At 41.9% G+C, this 22634-nt stretch overlaps 1 protein-coding gene across 11 annotated transcripts in view; it reads left to right on the top strand.

Annotated features, from left to right (window-relative positions):
* NEBL (nebulette) overlaps nt 1–22634 on the top strand; it is a 341590-nt gene that overhangs the window by 216690 nt on the left and 102266 nt on the right. For 5 of the 11 annotated variants that reach the window (XM_037837681.1, XM_037837688.1, XM_037837687.1 and 2 more), the window contains 2 exons: nt 20022–20095; nt 22085–22156. The exons of 1 other annotated variant lie outside the window; for it this stretch is intronic. In XM_037837681.1, coding sequence (XP_037693609.1) covers nt 20090–20095; nt 22085–22156 — 78 coding nt within the window. In that variant the 5' untranslated portion in view covers nt 20022–20089. Of the gene's footprint in view, nt 1–20021; nt 20096–20360; nt 20582–22084; nt 22157–22634 lie in introns of those variants that run through there. 5 more of the 11 variants (XM_037837685.1, XM_037837683.1, XM_037837684.1 and 2 more) reach the window with 4 other exon arrangements.

Raw genomic sequence — 22634 nt, 5'->3', positions numbered from 1 at the left:
ACAAAGACACAAAGGACTACAGCAAGGTGATGGAGGGGAAGAGGGAAAGCTACTGGAGGAAGAGTGTCAGGAGGAATGGGGGACATAGGAAGAGAAGACGAAAGGTAGTCTGAGGCAATAGCCGGGTTAATACGGGAAAGGAGGAGCGGCCCGGGTGCGGAGCGGCGAGGGAGAGGCGGCTCCGCGGGGCGGCGAGGGAGAGGCGGCCCTTACCTTGCAGGCGAGGAGAAGGGGAGTTGGAGAGGCGTCCGGGCGAGCGGGTGGTTTACTGGACCGCTGTGTGGAGAGGACCTGCCTCACACGGGGCACCAGTAGCGGTCGCGTTAGAGGTTTTGCTTTTGTTTTTCTAAGCTATTTATATTTTCTAAGCTATTTGTATTTTCTAATGATGTAGAACATTTACGTGTTCATCCAAAATCAAAGCTGTGAACTGAGGCATGTTGGGGGAGATGGAGCTTTTAGCCAGTAAATTTGGGGGTAGATTCTTGGAAGTGGAACTGCTGAGGCAAAAAGTAAATGCCTACGTAATTTTGCTAGACATTGCCAATTTCACTGCCATTGGGTGTGAACCATTTCATGTTCCCACCAAGTCATAAATGAGAGGATCTGTTTCTCTGTAATTTCACCAACATGGTGTGTTGTCAAGTGTTTGGAGATTTTGATAATCTGAAGGGTAAAAAAATGAGATCTCATACCTTTTGGTGTTTTATTTTTCCTTTACTTTTTTCGGGGTAAAATACATATAACATAAAATTTGCCATTTTAACCATTTTTAAATAGTAAAATTCAGTGGTAATAATTACATTTACAATGTTGTGTAAATTTCCAAAATTTTTATCACCCCAAATAAAAACTCTGCACCATTAGGTAATAACTCCCCATTCCCATCGTGCCGGTTTGAATGTATTGTGTCCCCCAAACGCCATTATCTTTGATGTAATCTTGTGTGGGCAGACATTATCAGTTTTGATTAGATTTCTTTGAGTGTTTATTTGGAAATGCACCCCACCCAGCTGTGGGTGATGACTCTGGATATTTCCATGGAGGCATGGCCCCACCCATTTAGGGTGGGCCTTGATCAGTGGAGCCATATAAATGAGCTGACGGGCAGAGGGAACTCAGTGCAGCTGAGAGTGATGTTTTGAAGAGGAGCTACAGCCAAGAGGGACACTTTGAAGAATGCGCAGGAGCTGAGAGAGGAGCTGCAGATGAGAGACAGTTTGAAGATGACTGTTGAAAGCAGACTCTTGTTCCAGAGAAGCTAAGAGAGAACAAACACCCCAAGAGCAACTTAGAGACATTTTTGAGGAACTGCAGCCTAGAGAGGAACGTCCTGGGAGAAAGCCATTTTGAAACCAGAACTTTGGAGCAGACGCCAGCCATGTGCCTTCCCAGTGAACAGAGATTTTCTGGACACCATTGGCCATCCTGCAGTGAAGGAACCCGATTGCTGATGTGTTACTTTGGACACTTTATGGCCTTAAGACTGTAACTGTGTAGCCAAATAAACTTCCTTTATAAAAGCTGGTCCATCTCTGGTGTTTTGCATCCTGGCAGCATTGGCAAACTAGAACACCCATCCCCCCGGCCCTGGTAACCTTGAATCTAGTTTGTCTCCTCAAATTTGCTTATCCTAGAGATTTCATGTAAGTGGAATCATGCAATAGTTGTCCTTTTGTGTCTGGCTTATTTCACTCAACATGACGTCTTTAAAGTTGATCCATGTTGTTGCATGTCTCAGAACTTTTTATGGCTGAGTAATATTCCATCGTATTTCTATACCACATTTTGCTTATCCATTCATCTATGGATGGACACTTGGGTTGTTTCTACCTTTTGTCTGTTGTGAATAATGCTGCTGTGAACGTTGGTGTGTAACATCTGTGCCAGTCCCTGCTTTCAGTCCTTTAGGGTATATGCCGAGGAGGAGATTACTCCTCGTACGGTAATTCCACAGTGGCTGCACCATTTTACATTCTCACTGATAATGTCTGAGCGTTCCAACTTCTCCACATCCTTGCCAGTATTTGATACTCTCTTTCTGTCTTTTTTTTTTTTTTATAGCCATTCTAGTGGGTGTGAAGTGCTATCTCGTGGTTTTATTTGCATTTCCCTAATGGATCATTTTCTGTGATCTCCTGGTCCATCTTTTGTCATTTTGGGATTGTTGACCTTTCCTTTCCTTCTCAATTTTTAGAAGCTCTTTATATATTGACACTATTAGCCCTTCATATGTTGTCAATATTTTCCCCTATCATCTTCATTTTGCTTATGATGGTTTTTTTCTGGGCAAAATTTTTAATTTTTATTTATTTTTATTTTTAATGTGGTTAAATTTATTTTTACATAATCAATCTTTCTCCCAATGGTTCTAGAGTTTGCGTTGGGAATGATTATAACACAGTATCACCACTCTGTATAACTACTCTCAGGTAATGACATAATCCACCCATGCTTTCTTCTGTAGTTGCGGTTTTCACACCTGGATGTCATTTAGAATTCATTTTGCTGGGGGGTGTGAGGAATTGACCCAATTCTTTATTTTTCCCATGTGGCTCTAACACTGTTTATTAAGGGGTCTTCTTTCCCCGCTGGTTCGGATACCCTTCATCATATGCTTCTGGGCTCTCTGTCCCCATGTCTTGGTTAATGCTTCAATACCTACCAATTCTGATTATAGAGGCTTTGTGATATGAGTTAAAAAAGACTTTTTACATAGTAGTCCCTGTGACATTCCTTTGATTTATAGACATGTAAAGTTTGAAATGGGAGGGTCTTTAGAGATACTCTCTGAATGGACTGGTCTCGTTCCACTCTGCCAAGCAGGGAAGCTGAGGCTCCGAGAGGCTGCACAGGCTCACTCGGGTCTGCACGCCATCAGCTGCGGTGCAGGAGCCCTGCTTCGCGGCCAGGGCAGCCGGGGATCGTCTCCGGAAGGTGGGGACCCAGACCCGGGGCTGTTACCGTCGCCTGCCACCAATGGTTTTATTTGTTTTGGATCATTAAAAGAACAAATATTTTATCTTATTTAGTTTTAATTATAATTATATAGGCATTTTAGAACATTTGGGAAAGTTTTGGAATGAGAATTAATAACAACAAAGAAAAAATTGAGAGGCCGACGTAACTCACCCTGTGTACTATTTTGGTTAATTCTTTCCAGAATTTTTCTGTGCATATTCTTTTACTTTATTATGATCTGTTAAGTAGAAACAATTTTGAGGGAATTACAGTAATGTTAATTGCATTGATTAAAGTGCTGTAAGTACATTATCTTATTTAATGAGTACAAAACCCATCGAGGGATACAATTTTTATAGTTTCTGTAATACCGAAGAGGAATCCTTGGCTCTGAGAAATTAAATATCTTGTCCGGCCTCACAGAGCTGGTGAAGGATGAGGCTTGGGTCCTAACACATTTTTTTTTTTTTACCACAGTATTTGTTTTTAGCCAGTGTGTGCACATGCCCTGCAGATGTCATTTGAATCCTATTATTTAATTAACAATTTAGTAGAAATCTTCTTCCCTGTTCTTCAATGACCATATTAAGTTTCCCCTATATATCAGCTTCTTTTTTTATGATTAAATTATTTACATCCGACTTTAAAAAGAAAGGGTTAAAAGTGTTTTTTCATATTTTTTACTTTGGATATTATTCATATGATTTTGATATTTCCTCAAAGAAAGTATCCTGAGGATATTTTGGGTGAAATAAAGCAGACTAATTATGGAGAAGGCGGGTGTGAGACAGAAAAACACATTGATTGTAGAAGTTGCCGCTGATGCGCTTTGTGTGATGCTCCAGAAAGTCTAGTCTCTTATGTTGCCTGAACACGCTCCCCTGCAAGTTGGCTTGAGTCAGCATTTGCATAACTGCCTTTATTGTGGCCAGCCTTTCCCAGCTCCAGATCATCCCAATTCCAGATTATCCCTGACGCAGGGTGAGGGGCGGTCGGCGTGTGGATGTTTTGGGGCTTTCCGGGCAATTCTGAGTAAATCGGAGTTATTCCTGGAACCGCCTGGAACGGCAGCCTCGCTCAGCCATCCGTCTCCCAGCATCTTCTTCAGTCCTGGCGACAGGAGACATCAAGGCAGCTACATTGTTGCTGTTACAGGTTTGTCCCCTCGGAGAAGTAATGGAGAGAACATTTAGAAGCGGTGTTACCAGGTTGTTGCAGGATTGCAATGCTAGTGACTATTATAGAGGACGGTGTTTGCCAGAGGCACTTGGAGGGGATTTCGTGTGTGTCTGTGGCGTGCAGAGAGCAGAAGAGTAGGGTTTCGATTCACAAGCTGATTTTTAACTTCGCAACAGATCGATACTGTTACCCCTTTGTGCGAGGTACACACAGGGCGTCAGGCTAACCCCTGTGGCTGCCGTCATCAGGCGTTCATAATTTAGTGCCCTGAGCTCGAGTTTTATTTTTCCATCATGCAGCCCCTCCCAGGAAACAAAAGCCTGAGCACCTTCTCCAGGATATTTTCTGTTTTATTTGTAAATTATATACATGTGCTACTATAAAGCCATAAATTAGTAGAATGACTAAATTTTAAGATTAAAAGAATCTATCAGATAGAGGTGCCACTGGTTTTTTCGGCTTGCCAGTGCGGCCTGGGGACACACGTATCCTGTTCAGTTAGCTCGGTCTCCCAGTCCACTGGGGGAGCAGGAAACGGCCTCTTGCCTTGAGGAACTTCAGTGGGAGACGTTTTATTCCAAAACGAGGTTGGAAGCTTTTAATCAAGGATGCATTTGAAAGGCAAATTGTTTTCTTCAGAGCTACCCAAAGAAGATTTCATAATAGAACTCTAGCTATTCCTACATTTTTCTTGATTTGATTTTTAAATTTATAGTTTGCTCTATTACTTCCTTCCAACCCCTTTTAATTGTTACTTCAGGAATAGATACGTATCAGGGTTTCTTAGACTAAGAAGCTGGGAACCCCATCAGCAAAGCTCTAGAATTCTGACATTTAGCTGCCTGCACTCATCAAACTTGATGACTGGTTAAATCACCTTATGATTTATTGTGTTTCACATCTCACCTAGTTATTTCTGACTTGGTTAATAAGTGATAATAAGCATTTATCTCAGAAAGACAGTTTTTCATGCTTTGCTAGCTAGTCACTTATGACTAAGTGATAAAGTTGTGGTGACATTTGGAAATAAATTTTAACAATTATGTATTTAATAGGATGTTCATTTACGATTATCCAGAGTCAATATGTTCTTTTAGTTTCCAGATCTTCTTTAAAACATTCATCTTAAATATTTCAGAGCTTAGGGACTTGCATATGTAAGTACCTACAAAATATTTGTTGCTGAAATATTACTGTAACAATAATTAACTTATTTCCATTCATTAGATCCCTTCTCTAATTAGATCCCTTTTCTAGAACTTTTACTAAGAAATAAATCTTGAGAGCAAGTACCTTCAATGTGTATTGAATTTGTCATTAAAATTGTCTAGATTTTGATCTCCATTTCCATTGTCTTTATTTTCTCAAAAATTTCTTTTAAGTTTTGAACATCTCTGTCTGGATGTGCCCAGAATCTGATTAGATTATCATGAAACTCAAAACTCACAAGAGGACATTATACTAGAAAATCTGGAAAATATAAATGAAATGGATTTTTAAATATATAAATTACCAATTGACTCAAGAGGAGTTAGAAAACCCAAGCAAAGCAATAGCCAAGGAAATTGCTGGAAAACATTATTAAATAATTTGCTTTATACGAGGCCTTCTGTGCCTGATTAATATTGTCTTAGAGCCTTTGGTTCCAAGAACTGGCTAAAGAAAAAGGGGGTTTATAGGCAGGATACGAGGTAACCACACAGACAGCAGTTCCAAAAATAAGCCTGGACTTCATGGTTAGTAGGAAGCCAATGGGAAGGAAAGTCTCTTTCACTGTGTCTTAGTGTCTCAGAGTTTGTGTGGTTCCGTGTCTGCTTTTCTCCGAATACAGTTGTCTCAGCCTGCTGGTCAGCATGTGGTTGAAAACCAGCTGCAGGCCTGTGTCTGCTGCCGTCAGCTCCAGCTCTCACCACATCTATCTACGGCTACGTGTCCTTAGTTCCAGCTCTTAAAACACATTGGCTTAGAGCACAAAAAAGGTGCAAGATTTCAAAAAGGAAGCCATGACTCCAGTTCATGAACATACATATGAACTATCATAGACGTATTATAACAAAAAAATTATAAAATTATATACATCAAAAGAGAATGATTTATCACAAGTAATATTTATCCCAGGAATGCAAGGGTGGTTCAATGTTAGGACATTCAGTAGAATCATGAAATCAGCATGTTCTTGATATTGGCCAAAAAGTCAAGTAAGGAAAGACATCTCATGCTGCAGAAGTGTTTGATAAAGTTCAACAGCAGTTTCTGATAATATGTCAAACTCTTGGCTTTTATGTTTTTTGTTATATCCAGTAAACGGTGAACACTTACTGTTTTTATAACCAGATGAGGATCCGTAAAAGGTTTTTAAAGCCCCATAAGGCAGATAGTAAACTTCTTTGTGTTCCAAGTTCCTAATTCACATCAAGATGTCTCAAAAAATATTTTTAATAAAGCAGTGCATTAAAATCAACTAGTCTAGGTTTTGAGAATTATTAAGAAACAAGAATAGAGAGAGTTTCTCTTGGTCTTGCAGAAGACCTTGCTTCAGGAGGGTTCCGTTCCCTGTACACAAATGAAGGCTTAGCGGTGTATTTTTGGGGTGCATTGCTTTTCTGTAGGAGATGTCTTTGAAAGCAGCTGTTGAGTCTCCCCAAGACTGCCTTCTGCCCTCTGCCTCTGAGCCCTTCCTCTGTGCTGAGTGCGCTCTCTCCTGGCGGCCGTGCCTCTGCATAGTAGTATTAACTATAGTATAGTAGTATTAACTATAATAGTAGTATTAACCATTAGCTACTGTCCAGAGTTCACGTAGAGGTATTTTTCCCCCATACTCCCAACTTACTATTCTTATTTTTTCATGCATGTCTTTATTTTATTACTCATCTACCCATACATTGGATAAAGGGGGTGTCAGTCCCAAGGTTCTTACAATCCCAGGATCACAACATGAAAGCTATATAATTATACATTCGTCATCAAAGATCAAGGCTACTGGATTACAGTTCAACAGTGTCAGGTATTTCCTTCTGGAAATCTCTATAACGAGTATCTCTATAACGTATCAGTTGTCATAATCATTTGTTGAATCCTAACTTCTCAGTTATACCTCCCCCCTCTCAAGTGATCTTTCTCTTGATCTTCAGGGATACCTGGGTGACAACCATTCTAACTTCTTTGTGCTGGAAAAGGGTGTTGACTTTATGGGGTGGAGGAATGAAACTGGTTGATGTTCTTGGAGAAACTGGTATCTCTGGGTTTCAGGGCTTATCTGGTATGGGAGCCATCTGGGGGCCTTAAGTTTCTGAAAAAAATAAACTTAATATGTAAAACTTTTATAGAGTCTTAGCTAGAGCCCAGGGTATTCTTTAGGGTTTTTAGGAATACTGTTGGTTGGGGCTTGGCATACCGTAGCAATTTGCAATATCTGGTTGAAGCTCGCAGAAGAGTAACCTCCAGAATGACCTCTCGGCTCTATTTGAAATCTCTTCGGGTCTTCTTAAAAGCTACATCTCTTAGCGTTCCTTTGGGCAATGGTAACAACTGAAAATATAAAACAGAGCTAATATAAGATAAAATTGCAGCGGTCATCTACTTTATTTTTAAAAAGTGATTTTTATTTTATCACATTTAAATTCATATTTGCAAGTAATTAAAATATTGTTAGTGTGAAGAATAATAAAAGTTATTCTCACCTTAGAGAATGTTAATTAAATTGGGGGATAAGAAAAGGAAGAGCTTAAACTAATTTATTTCCCTGTTTGTGGTGACATGAAAACTTTATTTTCATATATTGATTCAAACTGCCAAGAAATTTTTACAACAGATTGAATGTTATGATAAATATCTGCTTTTTAGAGCTTTGGACAGTGTCGTTGCTTGAAAAGTGAGCTTGAACTCCCCATGAGATCATTGTGGAGATAAATGCTTAAAAGCTTTTCAAAGCCATACCCTTGGCTCTATCAGAATTTAATTTCCTGCTGATTAAGTTTCTATCAGTTTTGGAACACATGCTCCTACATATGGTAAGCATAGCCACACCACTGACTATTTAACATGCTTTGAGATTACAGCCCCGTTTTATGTGCATATGGAATCCACTGATTCTTTCTTATATATATATGAGCATTGGGTTCAATACTCTAGATTGTAAAGTAGAGTATGCCAGTGTCCTCGTAGCGTACTCTAAGTGTCCTCTAAGCATATTATGAAAGGTATGTCTTTGTAATAGTTGAAAACATTTTGAAGTCACACTGAGTCAGGTTCTGAGCCTGTCTTGACTTTAAAAACCTGTAGACAAAATACACCGGAGTTCTTAAAAGTGGGTTCAGCTCTGTGAATCGCAGTGGTGAGTGCACACGAGGGTGTGATGGCAAGGCGAGGGACAGCATGTAGTCCTGTTGGGACTACTTGTAAGCACGTCACTGTGTCTTTTTGAGCCTCAGTTTGGAGATCCTGACACCCTTCCAGGGAGTTCATGAGTGGACCATGAGCTGAAACATGGAAAGACCTTACCAGAGTGCCCAATACTCAAAATAGGTTCCTTCTCTCCCCCTTTGGCAAAATAAAATAGCTTGTGGACAGATGTTTTCGTCTTTCAACACTTTGTGCCCCAGTGATCAGCAGACAAATAGATGAATTTGGTAATCCTGTGATGTCAGTACTAGAAAGACTGGTTTCCTCGTTTACAGACGAGAGCCTGAGAAACCCCAGTGGCCCACCTCCACCCCCCCGGCAGGCCAGAAGCAGAGTGGGGTGTGACCCCAGGCCTTGGGCTCTCCCCACGTTTCCGAGTGGTGTCTGTGGTGATGGCTCGTTCAGCGAGGATCTCGCCAGCTGCACGTCTCGTCTGCTCTGTGCTGCCCTGTGGTCTGCTGAGTCGTCGTGCTTTGGCCAGTCCAGTCTGTCCCCACCTGATAGGATCAAGTTCTTTGATCAACTCAACATGGAACAGAACCTCCCAGCATTGCACGCGTGTGATTTGAGAAGAACACATAGGAGCGCGCAGAAGTCCCAATGTGACGTAGTTCATGAGTCGGTTGTAATCTTAATGCAGTCATTGCCCAAAATGTAGCCACTAGTCCTGCCTCTGAGATATAGACACTATGAAAATCTGCAAATACACTTTAAAAAATACATTTTGATGATGTTTTGAAACATGTTTAGTCCTTATGTGATAAACATTTTAGAGCTTGGAATATTTAAGCAAAGACTGTTTAAACAGGATGTTTGCCATTGGTGTGTTTTGGAAAAGTAAAAAAGGAAACAACCCAATAAAATGCCAAACTTAAATTATAAGAGAAAGATAAATAATGTGCTAGTTTATATTGTGCATGATTTTATTATTAAGCCTTCTGCACTTTTATCCCAGAAGATTCTATTTAATAATGCAAATAATTTATCCCTTTACGAGAATTTTCGTATTTTGAGTTGACCACACTTAGATGGCAAATAAGTAGTCTGAAAAAAAAATCTTATGAAGTTCATTAAGAAAATGTTAATAAATTTTTGAAGCTCACACTTGTGAATAATTTGTTTCATATGGAATAATACAATTTAGCAATTTTCCTTGATTAAGTTAACATCTGAGGTTTCACATAATTCGTGACACTGTACAAGAGAAAGTAATGTGAACGACATAAAGAATTGTCAAAGGAAATCACAACATATATAGTAATTTTAAATCTTAAAATAAGGATCAAATTTATCCTTGATCAAATACATATGTACTGATATTTCTTTAGGCAAACCTATTTCAAAAAATTATAATAGCAGCCTAGTATCAAAACTTAATTAAAATCTTGAATAAAGATGTCCTTTCTACTTCATTATTATGTATCAGCAAAAATAGCTCCTTTTCAGCAAACATTACACTTAAGTAAAAAAATTGACATCAAGAAGACAGTGACACTGCTCTTCAGAAAATTCACTTTTTGGGACAGTTTGTCAAGGAAAACTGTAAAAACTTCTCTTTGCTTTTAAAATGGTTCAGTGTCAAAGAAGTGGCTAGAACACATAAATCTTTTTAAAGATGCTCCATACCATTAAATGAAATTTTCATTTTCAGTTCAGAGTGCATGCAAGGCCAATATTTCTTCTATACAGTCATTATTGCTCTTCTGTTTTGGGGTGAGTTTTTCTTAATATTCCAGTTTAAATCCAGAGAGTTCTTGAGTTTCTCTGTAAATTGTCTTCATTGGTTTTCTGGAAATCAGAGAATGCACATGGTAAAACTCACTGCTGTCATGCTACTTTCAATGAGCAGTTACTATTTTCCAAGTGTTTACGTTTTGGATCCCACAAGCTTTTCGGGTGTTAGGGCAGCTGTGGAGAAAGGGACGGCTCTGTTTGGAGACACTGCTTCGTGTGTCTGCACGAGCATACAGGCATCTAGCTGTCCTCGTCTGCAGTACAGATGCGAGCTCCGCCGTCTGAGGGCAGGTGGGCCGCGTTAAAACGGCTGCACAATGGAGCGTGAGAGCCTCTGATTTCATCAGCGCGCAGACGAGGAACAGAGGAGCGCTGGGGCAGAGTGTGGCGTCGGAGTCGTCGCAGGGTTAGCACGGACTCGGACTCGGACTCGGACTCGGAGGGAGGTTTTTGTGACTTCCCCCAGGGCGCCCGTGCACATCTCTCCCTGCAAGTCGCGCTTTCCTGCGCCCTCACCAGCTCGCGACGCCTCCTGAATGCACCATCCACGGGGCAAAGAGGGGCGTTTCTCGGGGTCGGCTTCGGTGGAGCCGGAGCGCGCGCTGCCCTCGCCCCGCCTGCCCTCCAGCGCCCCTACCTCCCGGGCTCGCGTCTGCACCGACGGCAGGCGCCACGGCGTCTGCAGCCCCCGGACCGGTCTCCTTCAGCGACCCCCGGTCACGTCGACCCCTTTGAAGATGGAAACGGAAGAAGGTGGTCGTCCTTCACGTCCCGGCCAGACGTGGGGGGCGGCCACCCGGAGTCCCGCCCCGCGGCCCGTGGGCGCCCCCGCTGAGCAGCGCGCCCCTCGCCTTGACTCCCACCCGGGGAACGCGGGGGCTCACCGGGTCCCCAGCCTCCCCCGGGGAGGCCCTGCGGAGGCCTGCCCAGAGCCACGCGCCTCGGTGGAGTTTTGGCGCTTGGCTCCGTTTCTAGCGGGTTCTTCAGAACGCGCAGCGGGACGCAGGGAAGGGACAGCACCAGTCAGATTTAGGACCCAGCTTGTCACTGTGCCGAACAGTATTTTTAGGTTCCTAGCGCTGCACTGCATTTGGGTATTTCTCAAGGTGCCGGCAGTCGTGGGACATCCGTTCTGCGGCTCCGTCGGGGAAAGCAGCTGCGTCGGCTGTGGAGCAGCAATGGAAGAAGCTGTTTTCTCCCTCAGCGCTCGAGGTCTAGTCTATTGTGTATATGAAAATTTAAAGTTTTTTTTTAATAGAAAAATCTCATTTTAGTGAAATACTTAGATTCTTTAAATGATCCAACAAGTTCTTTATTAAAATCTCATACTTCACTATGACTTTGATTTGTAGCATGACTTTAAAAGGATTTACTTAGCCTTGTTGATGAGTAAATTGCTCACGAGTTTTAAACTGGGTTTTATGAGTTAAAATGAGGGTACTAATGAAGGATACCTCATTATTTGAACATTCTGCTGTTTAGATAAAGACAGATTATTTACTATTCACTCATATTATCTATTTATTAGGTAGATAATTAAAGAGTGAATATGTATCCCCAAAACTTCTGGGACTTCTCATGTGTCATTTTCCTTAATGAAATAAGATAGCATTTTGAAAATATACCTTTGCGGAAGTTAATTGAAACGTAATTTTAAGAGTTAATTTATTATTTATAGTAGCAATTTAAACCTGTAATGAAATGCATTCCCATCTGGACGACTCTGATTTAGATAGGCCTGGAAACGAAAATAGTGAGTGCACATTTTGAGGCTTATGTGTTAACATTCTGAGATCATCTGAAGTTTTATTGTTAAATGCATTTTTTCGTGCTGACGAAAGTACAATCGCAATGAAGAATAACTGGTGATTTCTGAGCGTAGGGCTGCAGTGTCCGGTGTGTCCGCTGGACTCCTGCTGGCTTGCTGCTCCGATCTCAGACGTGCCTTAAGTGCAAAATTCAAACACCATAGATTTCAAAGACTTAGCGGAAAAAGAAAAGTGAAATATAAAATATTTTTATATTGATTACATTCTGAAATGAAAATATTTCGGGTATGTTAGGTTAAATAAAAGATGCTCTTATAATTGATTTCAACTGTTTCTTTTTTAAAATGTGGTAGCTAAAAAATAATTAAAATTACCTCTGCAGCTCACATTGTATTTCTGTTGGACAGAGCTGCCCCAGAGAATGATTTCTGAAATAACTAAGACATCATAAATAGACACTGCCCAAGGGATGTCCCTACCTACGTGAGCAAATCAGAAATATGTCAGTCACATTGGGGTTATGAAGGAAAATGAATTAAAAAAAAAAGATGGAGGAAACCATTTAGAGATAACTGGTGTATACAATAGAATAGAAAAATAATATCTACAAAATAGTTTGAACATTGATAAAAGTTTTTTAAGACTTGTTGCTACTTTGCTGGAAAGGCAGCTTTTATAGGTGCAAGAAATTTTCCCATAGCCGCGAACTACGTGCTTTAGTTGCACTGTGCCCCGGCTCAGTCTGTGACAACCCACACAGTGGGCGGCTCAGAGCACAGCAGTCCATGGCCTCTTGGTTCTGGGGGCTGCACGTCCACACCGGGGTGTCGGCCAGGCCGGGATGGGAGCCGGGGACCCCGACCCAGTGTCTGCCTCGTCACGGGTGCCCCTCCCCATCTGTCTCCTTCTGTCTCCTGCACCTTTTCTAATAACGACCCCCACCATATTGGATTGAGGCTACCCTGCTTCAGTCTGGCCTCACCCTACGTAGCAGGGTCTAAGAGATCCTGTTTACAAATGAGTGCATTTGCAGGCATGGGGGTCAGTGGGGGACGTGATTCAACCATAACAGTGTCTGAAAACTCTTGGCGCCACAACAGTGGCCTGAAAGTATGCATATTGGATTATCATTAGATGCTCAATAAGTGTTTGATGAAGTAGGAGGATATGGGAAGGGCCTCGTCTCCTTTGTTCACGGCCTGTCTGAAGAGGTTGGTGTGCCAGTTTGAATGTATTGTGTCCCCCAAATGCCATTATCTTTGTGGTCTTGTGTGGGGCAGAAGTTTTGGTGCTGGTTGGATTTGCTTGGAGTGTGCCCCACCCAGCTGTGGGAGATGATTCTGATGAGATGTTCCCATGGAGGCGTGGCCCCGCCCACTCGGGGTGGGCCCTTATCGGTGGAGCTATATAAATGAGCTGACTTGGGGGGGAGAAAAGTGAGTGCAGCTGGGAGTGATGTTTTGAAGAGGAGCAAGCTTGCTAGAGAGGAACGTCCTGGGAGAAAGCCGTTTTGAGGCCGGAGCTTTGGAGCAGATGCCAGCTGCCTTCCTGGCTAACAGAGGTTTTCCGGAGGCCATTGGCCATCCTCCGGTGAAGGTACCCGATTGCTGATGTGTTACCTTGGACGCTTCATGGCCTTAAGACTGTAACTGTGTAGTGAAATAAACCCCCGTTTTATAAAAGCCTGTCCATCTCTGGTGTTTTGCATTCTGCAGCATTAGCAAACTAGGACAGTTGGGATACGGTCTGATCTGTAATAAATAATATTTATCACACGAATGAATAAAGAAGATACTTCTTTATTCTTCTCAAATACTAAAGAAGACAAAGTCCTCGGGAAGAAATTCCTGGCAATGTGTGAATTGGGGCTCACCCTTCAGGGGGTACCAGTTCTGTGAAAGCATCGCCAATGATAGCTGTTTTAGTGAAACATTTTCGTTCTCAGGGTCTCATTTTGATACAGTTTTATATTGCAGTTGCATATGAAAAAACTCCATGGAAGTAGTCATAATGAGACTCAGGAATGAATGCTTCAAAATTTCTGTACTTGTGAGTAGCAGTTGAGTTGCTTTCCCTGACTTAAACGGATGGAAGTCAGGGTAGAAGACAGACTTCAGGTTCAAACAGAAACATTGGTATCACTCATTTCATTAAGAGTAGGAAAAAAAGTTCATTTCAGTCATACAACTGTAACTGTAAAGATGGGCAAATTTGAAATTTATATTATAAAGACTTTTAGCATAAATTGCACTTATTTCAGCAGTGAATTGGGCTTATCACAAATCGGCTTGCATCAAATCTTTTTTCTTAGACTAACATACCTGGGAGTGATTACCTCACTGATAATATTCATGAAGTCTAGATACACGAGGAAAATTTCACTTGGCTCTGGGCAAAATGAAGGGTTAAAAATTAAGTTCAAGGCACCTGAAAGGAATGGAGTAGGGGTAGAGCAGTGCTTTCCATAGTAAGTGCTCAGGAACCGTGTGCAAATCTGTAAAAGTTTCAAGGGTCCGAGAGCTTAAGGTTTCAGTGTTAGGCTGAGCGATTTCCGTGCATTGCCTCACCCGGCTCTCCTCTGGATCCCTGGTCACTGGCTCCTCTTGGCTCCTCTTCCTCCCTCATCTCTCCAGGAGGCTCCAGGGATATTGAACTTTTGCTTTCTGCAAGGCGCCAATCCCACACTTGTCTTCTGGGTCTGTGCAAATGCTCTTTGGGCGCGTTCCCCATACCCCATCACTTTGCCTGATTCTGGCTTACATCTCCTTTCGTGGGGGAGACATGCCCACTCCATCTTCACTGCCAGATCTTGTTAGGAGCTCATGGGGCTCTCAGGGGGCTCCCCTACTTCCCTTCCAGAAACACATCACACCCCAAAGCGCCACATCGTCTAGTTTTGTGCGTAACCACGTAAATTAAGTTGCTGCTCTCAGGCTTGTTCGTGCCTATGCTCTACCATCCCAAAAGCATCTTCCTTTTCCCCTCAAATATAAGGAGTTCCTCATTTCCACATTTTAACATGTGACTTTTTTTTCCCTCCTGGAAACTTGACCGAAAAAACCTTTGCTCCATAAATTACTAGAGAATTATTTACTTTACTGTGTTTTCATAAAATTCATAATTCATGTAGGCAGGACGCATTATGAATTAATTGGTGGAGCATCTATCTCTGAATGGGTTAAAGAATTGCCAAGAGGCATCAACCCGGCGCTCTTCCAGCTCTTGATGTGGTGTTGACAGCCAGGCACGAGCGTCTTCAATAAATCCACTCTCATATTCAAGTTCTTCCAGATGCGAGAAGTAATTAAGTCTTTGCATTGACTGAGGCCCTGTGTGCCTTTCGAGAGGGAGCTGGCAGCTGCAGTGAATTAACTGTGCGTGAGTGCATGTGTGCCTGCCTGCGTGTTGTGTGCATGTGAATCATATATGCAAGCACACGTGTGGCATTTGCCAATAGTCAGGCGAGATCAGACCTGCAAACCAAACAAAAGAGAGCTAATTTCAAGAAGCATCAAAAAATTTTAAGCTTTATTTTACATTGAGAGAAAGAGCCTTAGCCCTTCCTATTTTTGCTGAATGTTAAAGAAATGAGGATGACTGAATCACTCACATCTGTTAGAGGATATTTTTTTTTAAATGGTAAAATGATGACTCTCAATCAAACCTCAAGTGAATACATCAAAGATTTTATTTAACTCACTAATTAATGAGGGCACCAGTAAGATGTTAAAGTTCGTTCAAAGGTGAATTTAAAGAACCACACTTAAATGAGTGATAAGGAACTCAGGGATGAATTTACACTTAGAAGCAAAAGGGGTCTGTGTGCAAGGCAATAAGCAATTGCATTCCTCAGGAGCAGCTGATTTGCGTTTCTATGGATAAGAATCATTTGCATTGTTACCGGTTTCAACAATTAATGGAGTTGTAAAGTAGCTCCAAGAGAGAAGGACAGATACGCCAGAAGGGAGCCTTTCAAAGTCTTGCACATCTTTTCCTGAGGCACCTCAGGCTTAACTCAGAAGCTTTCAGAGAGCCGGGCTGTTTGATCTCGGGGGGTCCCTTAGATTCAGGTTACAAGCCACAGACTCGCCATTGAAACCTCGGGCCCTTGTTGGGAGAGTCCTCGAGTGATTGTGGAATCAGTGTCACTGTCATTATTACAACTGCATCATCTGAGTAAGATGCAAATTGAACCAAAGTCTTTCCGTCCACTGAGAGTTTATGTTAATGTACATGCTGAATGAGAATACTTTTTCTCTTGATTTATTTGGAGGAGTGCACGTTCTTAGTTTTGGCATCCCAAACACACCCAACCTGGAAATTGTTGTGCCAAAAATTATTTGCAGTTTTGTTACCAGACCAAGGCTCAAATGACCAATTCCTGAGACACTGGGTTTCAGAGAAAGAGTTTATTGCTGGGTGCAAAGCGGGAGAGCAGACGGCCTGTGGGTCCAAAACCTGTCTCCCCGAACTGCATTAACTCTGATAGTTTTACAGCATTCAAAGATGGGCGGGGTTTAGGATAATAAGCACAGTGACTCTAGAAGATGTAATTAGAGGTGATCTAATTATTGAGCATGCGCAGACTGATTACATGCTTAGTCACAGAATATATGTAAGAAAATGGCCTTAATATGATGATGGGTGTGATTTTTAGTATTATAATGTGGTATAGGTCACTTACAGGTTAAAGTCTAAGCTGCTGCACATGTCGGGTGGACCCATTTTGGTTAGATCCAGGTTTGGTTGTCAAGGTAACTTTGGATTTGGGGTGGGTTAATTCTGGGCTGACTCAAGACCCTTCATTAACAAATATTAGGGGCTGTCTTCAGTGATCATAAGATTCTGAAGTCGAAAAACCAGATAAAATGGGTACTAGTGAGGGTCAGTCACAAGATTTTTACCATCACAAGGGCACAAAATAAAAGCTCTACAATCATTATCAGTGATCAAGGCAGCTGGATTTCAGGTATTTCCCTCTGTCTATTCTAATAAACCAGAAAGTAAAAAAGGAATATCTATTTAATGATTCAGTCAGCATAATCATCCCTTAAATCCTAACTTCTCCGTTACAGTTTCTTCTCTTCCTCTCCTCCAATATCAGTTTAAATAGGTAGCTCTCGTTTGTGACTCAGTTCTATATTTGGGAAAAATAGGAATATAAATACTGAAAAGCACGCTATTAAATCTTATTTTAATAGCATAATTGGTAACAGTGACAATTATTCAGGTTACTCTGTGTTCTTTTGATTTCTAATTAACAAACTAATGAAATAGCTATTAAAAAGCAAAAAGTATGCTTAATGAATGTAAATTGTAAAAATAGATTGGGCTAATATTAAGCAGAACTCTTCTCTTTTAAAAAGGATGCAAACTGCCCTAGAATGCTTGCATTTCTTGTCTTAAGAACAGGCTCCCTTCCCCATCTGTTAGTAAAGTTCTCTTTGGGGTAGATGTCCAAATGTGAGCAAAGGGACTTAACTGAGAAGTAGAACCTTCTGGAGTGTAGTCTTAAAAAAAAAGGGGGGGCTGTAAGACTGAGTGTGTAAAAGACTGTGAAGGTAGGAAAACATGTCAGATTGCTCAGTCCTCTCCCGGCTAACTGTCTAGGGTAACTCTCCTGTAATGAGAAATGCTGGATTAACTTTTAAAAGTTTCCCCCCACCCAGTACTGAATCTTGAGCAGTTTCCGTTCTTTGTTCGGGTTTTCCTTTCCAAGTCAGTCCTCCCCGTGGTGGGAAGAGGCACGTTCCGTCACTGCGAAGGACGGGGAGACAGTGAAATTCAGTCTGGAATCTTTGCCAAGAGGTTGGGGATTCTCGTAGCCTGTGACCTTAAGGACCGCGAGGCCAGTCAAGTGCCGCCTTCCTGCTGGTGGTGGGATGCAGGTGTTTCCTGGGCCGGTGCGGGGCCCCTGGAAACCTGGGTTAGCCTCGGTTCTGCAGTGGCTATGGAAATGCACTTGCTTGCCGCAAACCACGCTGTAAAAAGACAGAAGCCCCATGTGTTCCGAGTAAACACATTGGCTCTTATCTTTGGGCTGTCAGGTTGTAGAAGGTCTGTGTTGCCTTTGAAAAGATGTCAAAAGCATCGTCTCACCCTTTTGTTTTTTAAATTCAGTTTTACTGAGATATATTCACATACCACACAGTCATCCATGGTGTACAATCAGCTGTTCACAGCACCATCCTAGAGTCGTGCCTTCATCACCCCAATCTATTTTTGAACATTTTCCTCACACCAGAAAGAATCAGAATTAGAATAAAAAATAAAAATAAGAAAGAACACCCAAATCATTCCCACCATCCCACCCTATTTGTCATTTAGTTTTTGTCCCCGTTTATCTACTCATCCATCCATTCACTAGATAAAGGGGGTGTGATCCACAAGGTTTTCACAATCACAGTGTCACCCCTTGTAAGCTACACTGTTATACAGTCGTCTTCAAGAGTCAAAGCTACTGGTAGTTTCAGGTATTTACTTCTAGCTATTCCAATACATGAAAACCTAAAAAGCGTTATCTGTATAGTGTGTAAGAATGTCCACCAGAGTGACCTCTTGACTCCGTTTGGAATCTCCCAGCCACCGAAGCTTTATTTCGTTTCATTTCACATCCCCCTTTTGGTCAAGAAGATGTTCTCAGTCCCATGCTGTTTCATCCCCAGGAGTCACATCCTGCGTTGCCAGGGAGATTTACACCCCTGGGAGTCAGGTCCCACTGTGAGTTCACCTGCCAAGGTGGCTTAGCTAGAGAGAGAGAGGCCACATCTGAGCAACAAAGAGGCACTCAGGGGGAGACTCTTAGGCACAATCATAAGCAGGTTTAGCCTCTCCTTGCAGCAACAAGCTTTATAAGGGCAAGTCCCATGATAGAGGGCTCAGCACATCAAGCCGTCAGTCCCCAGTGCCAAACCTCTTTTGATGTTGATATTTTACCTTCTTGCATGTGTCATAAATATTCTTAATGGCATCTAGAATGGTCATCCTTTCCAGAAGATCCTTTTAAAGGAAAAGACCCTTCCCCTCAAGGGCTTCTTTGGGACTCTGTACCCTCTCGTCTCTGTGTAGTGCTTTCCTTCTGTTGACTGACAGTGATTCCACTCTCCTGTTTAACCGTGGAGAACGGGGATGGAGGGGTAGGACTCATTTGCCCCAGGGCAGGAGTGGAGTCCCAGCTCAGTCTGTTCTGGGTCAGGGCTTGGGTGGAGCAGGGAAGTGAAAGTAAACAGAATGCCTGAAATCCTCAGCAAGGAAGAGGGATTAGGGGATACATTGATAATTCCTGTTGGGGTTTCCAAGGTGAAAACATGTATTAAATTGCAACATTGACCTTGGTTTTGAAAAAATAAAAGGACGATAGGGAATTTTGAAACATGATCCTATCCTCCCAAAACAATTTCTTCTTATTCCCCAAGTCAGATGTTGGAGCTGTTGACCAGAGAGCTTTGCTGTGAGAAAGCACAGGGCTTAATCTTTTTCTTTAGACGAAACTTCATGTGAATTTTATATTCTCCTTAGAGGGGGAAGGAAAGAAAGTGCAGTCAGTCAAAAGTAATGACGTCTCCAGCTTGCCAAACAATCCATTAAGGAGTTCATCAGGCCAGTCTTGGATGATGGCTCTTTTACTTCCTACCTTATCTTAGTGGAAAGTGTGTTTTACTGCCCATGGGCTCCCCAGCACCGGGCCCAGGGCCTGGCACCACAGCACGGTGTTGCAGGAACCACCAAGTTGGCTTCTGGTCCTAGTGCACCACTGAACAACTTTGTGAGCGAGACTAATACTTAATTTCTCTTGGCCTTAATTTTCTCCTCTGGAGGGCTCGAGGTGGAATGATTTCTTAAGGACCCTGCTGGCTTGGAAAGTGTGCTTCAAAATCTGAAATAGACTGTTTTAAATTGTGTTACATTACATGTTGGTGTCTGGTTTTGCTTTCAACACTTCTCTGCGTCCAATCTCAACAGATTATGTTCTCCCAGCGCAGGTGGAGAGTCCGTAAGAACTTGTTACATGACGGGAAATCCGGAAAGAACCGTGGGTGAGCCAGATGAAGGTAATGTGTTATGGGGCCCAGATGTCCCCCTGAGACACCGTCCCCTAAATGGGAGCCAAGGGCATGTCCCAGGCAGCTTCGGTGAGATTTTCTCCCCGTACTTCTAGAAGTTGCAAGAAAAGCTTGTAGCAAAAAAAGCTTGTAATGTGCAGAGAAGTTCCTGGTAGAACTATACTGGGCATGTGTGGCACTTGTTTTGTTCAAGTGAAGGTCTCCGAGTTCAGCATCTCTCAGGCAATTTCTTTTTTGGTGTTTTGCTGGTCAGCAGAATCTGTGATGCAATCAGATGAGCCAGAATCAAGAAGAGTGTCATGAAAAAACCACTAGCCGTTCCAGAACACACCATCTTGTCAGCATAGAGAGAATGTTAAAAAAATCTAAGGATTCCACGTCTGGGAAATGTGGAGTTAAGCAAATGCACATGGGTTCCTTGGGCTCGAGTCTTCTCAGAGCTTCTACTGTGGCGTGGATCTCTAAGTGGCCCAGGTAAAGATTCAGTATGTAGGTTTCCCAAAGATTGTTTACAGAACTCCTGTTTTTTTTCCCCAAAGTATTTTCTGGAACTTTGCCCATGGAATACAATTTGAGAAATAACCTGTACATAATGACTGTAGAATTTTGTTTTGCCAGAATTTTCAGTTTATGTAAGATCAAGGGAAATTTTTTTTAATACACTGAAATCTGGAGATAATAGCAAGAGAAAGCACCGTTGTACCTGGCTATTTAGGCTGATGTATTATTTTGAATAAAGTTGCATTTTATATTATTGGCTCATTTATTTACCATAGGGCATTTTTTGTGTTCAACACTGACATGCTGTAGTTTTGCAAAAAATTGATTTAGGATCAAGTAACTAACTGTGTAAGTTATGAGCTGTATAGAGTCTTGGAATTGCCTAAATTGACATTAAAGGGTTTGTTTTGAGAACTGTATTTTAAATTATATAATTGATGACACATTATAGATATTTTTATAGTTTATATTTATATTTCCAAGTGTTTCCAAGTGTAGTACACATTGAGGAATACATAAATAATGAGTGAATTTGTAGAAATGGACATAATGAGCAGGTTTGAAACGATGACATTTCTAGAATTCTTAAATGATATAGTAACATATGTTAACTGCAGCTTCTCATGTTTAATGAGGTTTGCAATTAAAATGATGCAAAACTAACCAATATAAGATTAAGTGTCATAATTAACTCATTATGGATTTTTTAGAACTGGTTCAGAGGGCTTTTCATAATAAATTAATAGCCTCTAATCAGCTAATGTAAAGTGGGTGTTTGCAGAATGTGGGAAGTATGTACGTGCCTCATAAAAATTTTAGCATAGGGCAGTGAAATGAGTTTGAACAGGAGCTATGCCTGACATTTCAGGGAAGCTTTATTTAGATGGGGCTGAGAGTCTCTGAGATAGCCCGGTGTTTGAGATATCTTGAATGTCTGGCCAAGCAGGGTTCCCATAATCTCTATGTCCTTTTCAAACCCTTTTATGAATGCTTTGTGAATTAGTGAAATGGAGGCGCATTTTCTCCTTTGGATTTCTCAGCCGGTGTAAAGAACGCTGGCTTTAAAGTTCAGAACATTAGATTTTGCCTGTTAAAGCTGTGCTCTGCTCGAGGGGCTGGCCTGGCAGACGCGGGCCGCTGCCCCGTCCACTCCCACAAGGTTGCGATAAGGGGATGAGTGTGAGCTGAGGAGGGATGAGGCCAGCAAGGTCGTTTTTGCCAGAACACAGCCTGCAAAGCCACTGCCGCCCATAAAAAGGCAAGCAGGAGTGAATTTTGGAGATACCCAGGTTTTGAAAGGGTTGCTATGAAGGTCCCTGTATTTGAGGATTTAAAAGATGAAACCGAAGAAGAAAAAACCGGGGAGGAAGACGAGGTGAGTGGGGGGGCACCTGTGACAGGTGTCCGCTTTGGTCCCGCTAAGTCGATGATTGGAAACGTGTTCCCTTTACTTCTCTCTCTTTCTTTTTCTAACAGGTATTCTTGAAGCCTGTGATTGAAGACATGCGCATGGAATTGGCCAGAAAATGCACCAGACTGATTAGCGATGTGAGTGGCTGAAGCGATTTTCATCTTTCTTTGCATTGTGCCTGAGTCACTGTGATGCACAGAATCCCAGAGCTGGGAGAAACTCTTGAGATCATCTGTTATTTTCCAGATGAGTGCAGAAATTTCAAATGATTTCCCCAAGGTCACCTGCTAGAGTAGGTCTTCTCGTTCTTAATCCAGAACCCTGTCTGTGATGGATTTCAGTGTCCCTCTGGCATGAAATCATAGAGCATTGATTTCAGAGCATAGTCCATATGAGGACTTCAAAGATTTAAAAAGTGTGTATAATTATGGGATTTGTTTGGGGAGGATCTCTGTCTAAATTAGTGATTTTTTTTTTTTTTTAATTTTTTTGATGTTTTGGGGACGTTTTGAAGAAACTGATGAGGAATGCAGTGGTTTTCTTGACCAAGAAAATGTGTATACCTGTATGCACAGGACTTATTTGCAGCTTAGGGCCGTGGATTCCTGAACTTGA

Source organism: Choloepus didactylus, chromosome 5 (genome assembly GCF_015220235.1).
Source record: "Choloepus didactylus isolate mChoDid1 chromosome 5, mChoDid1.pri, whole genome shotgun sequence".
Lineage (NCBI taxonomy): Eukaryota > Metazoa > Chordata > Mammalia > Pilosa > Megalonychidae > Choloepus > Choloepus didactylus.
The sequence above is the reverse complement of the archived record's forward strand: the minus strand, read 5'-3'. Positions and strand labels throughout refer to the sequence as shown.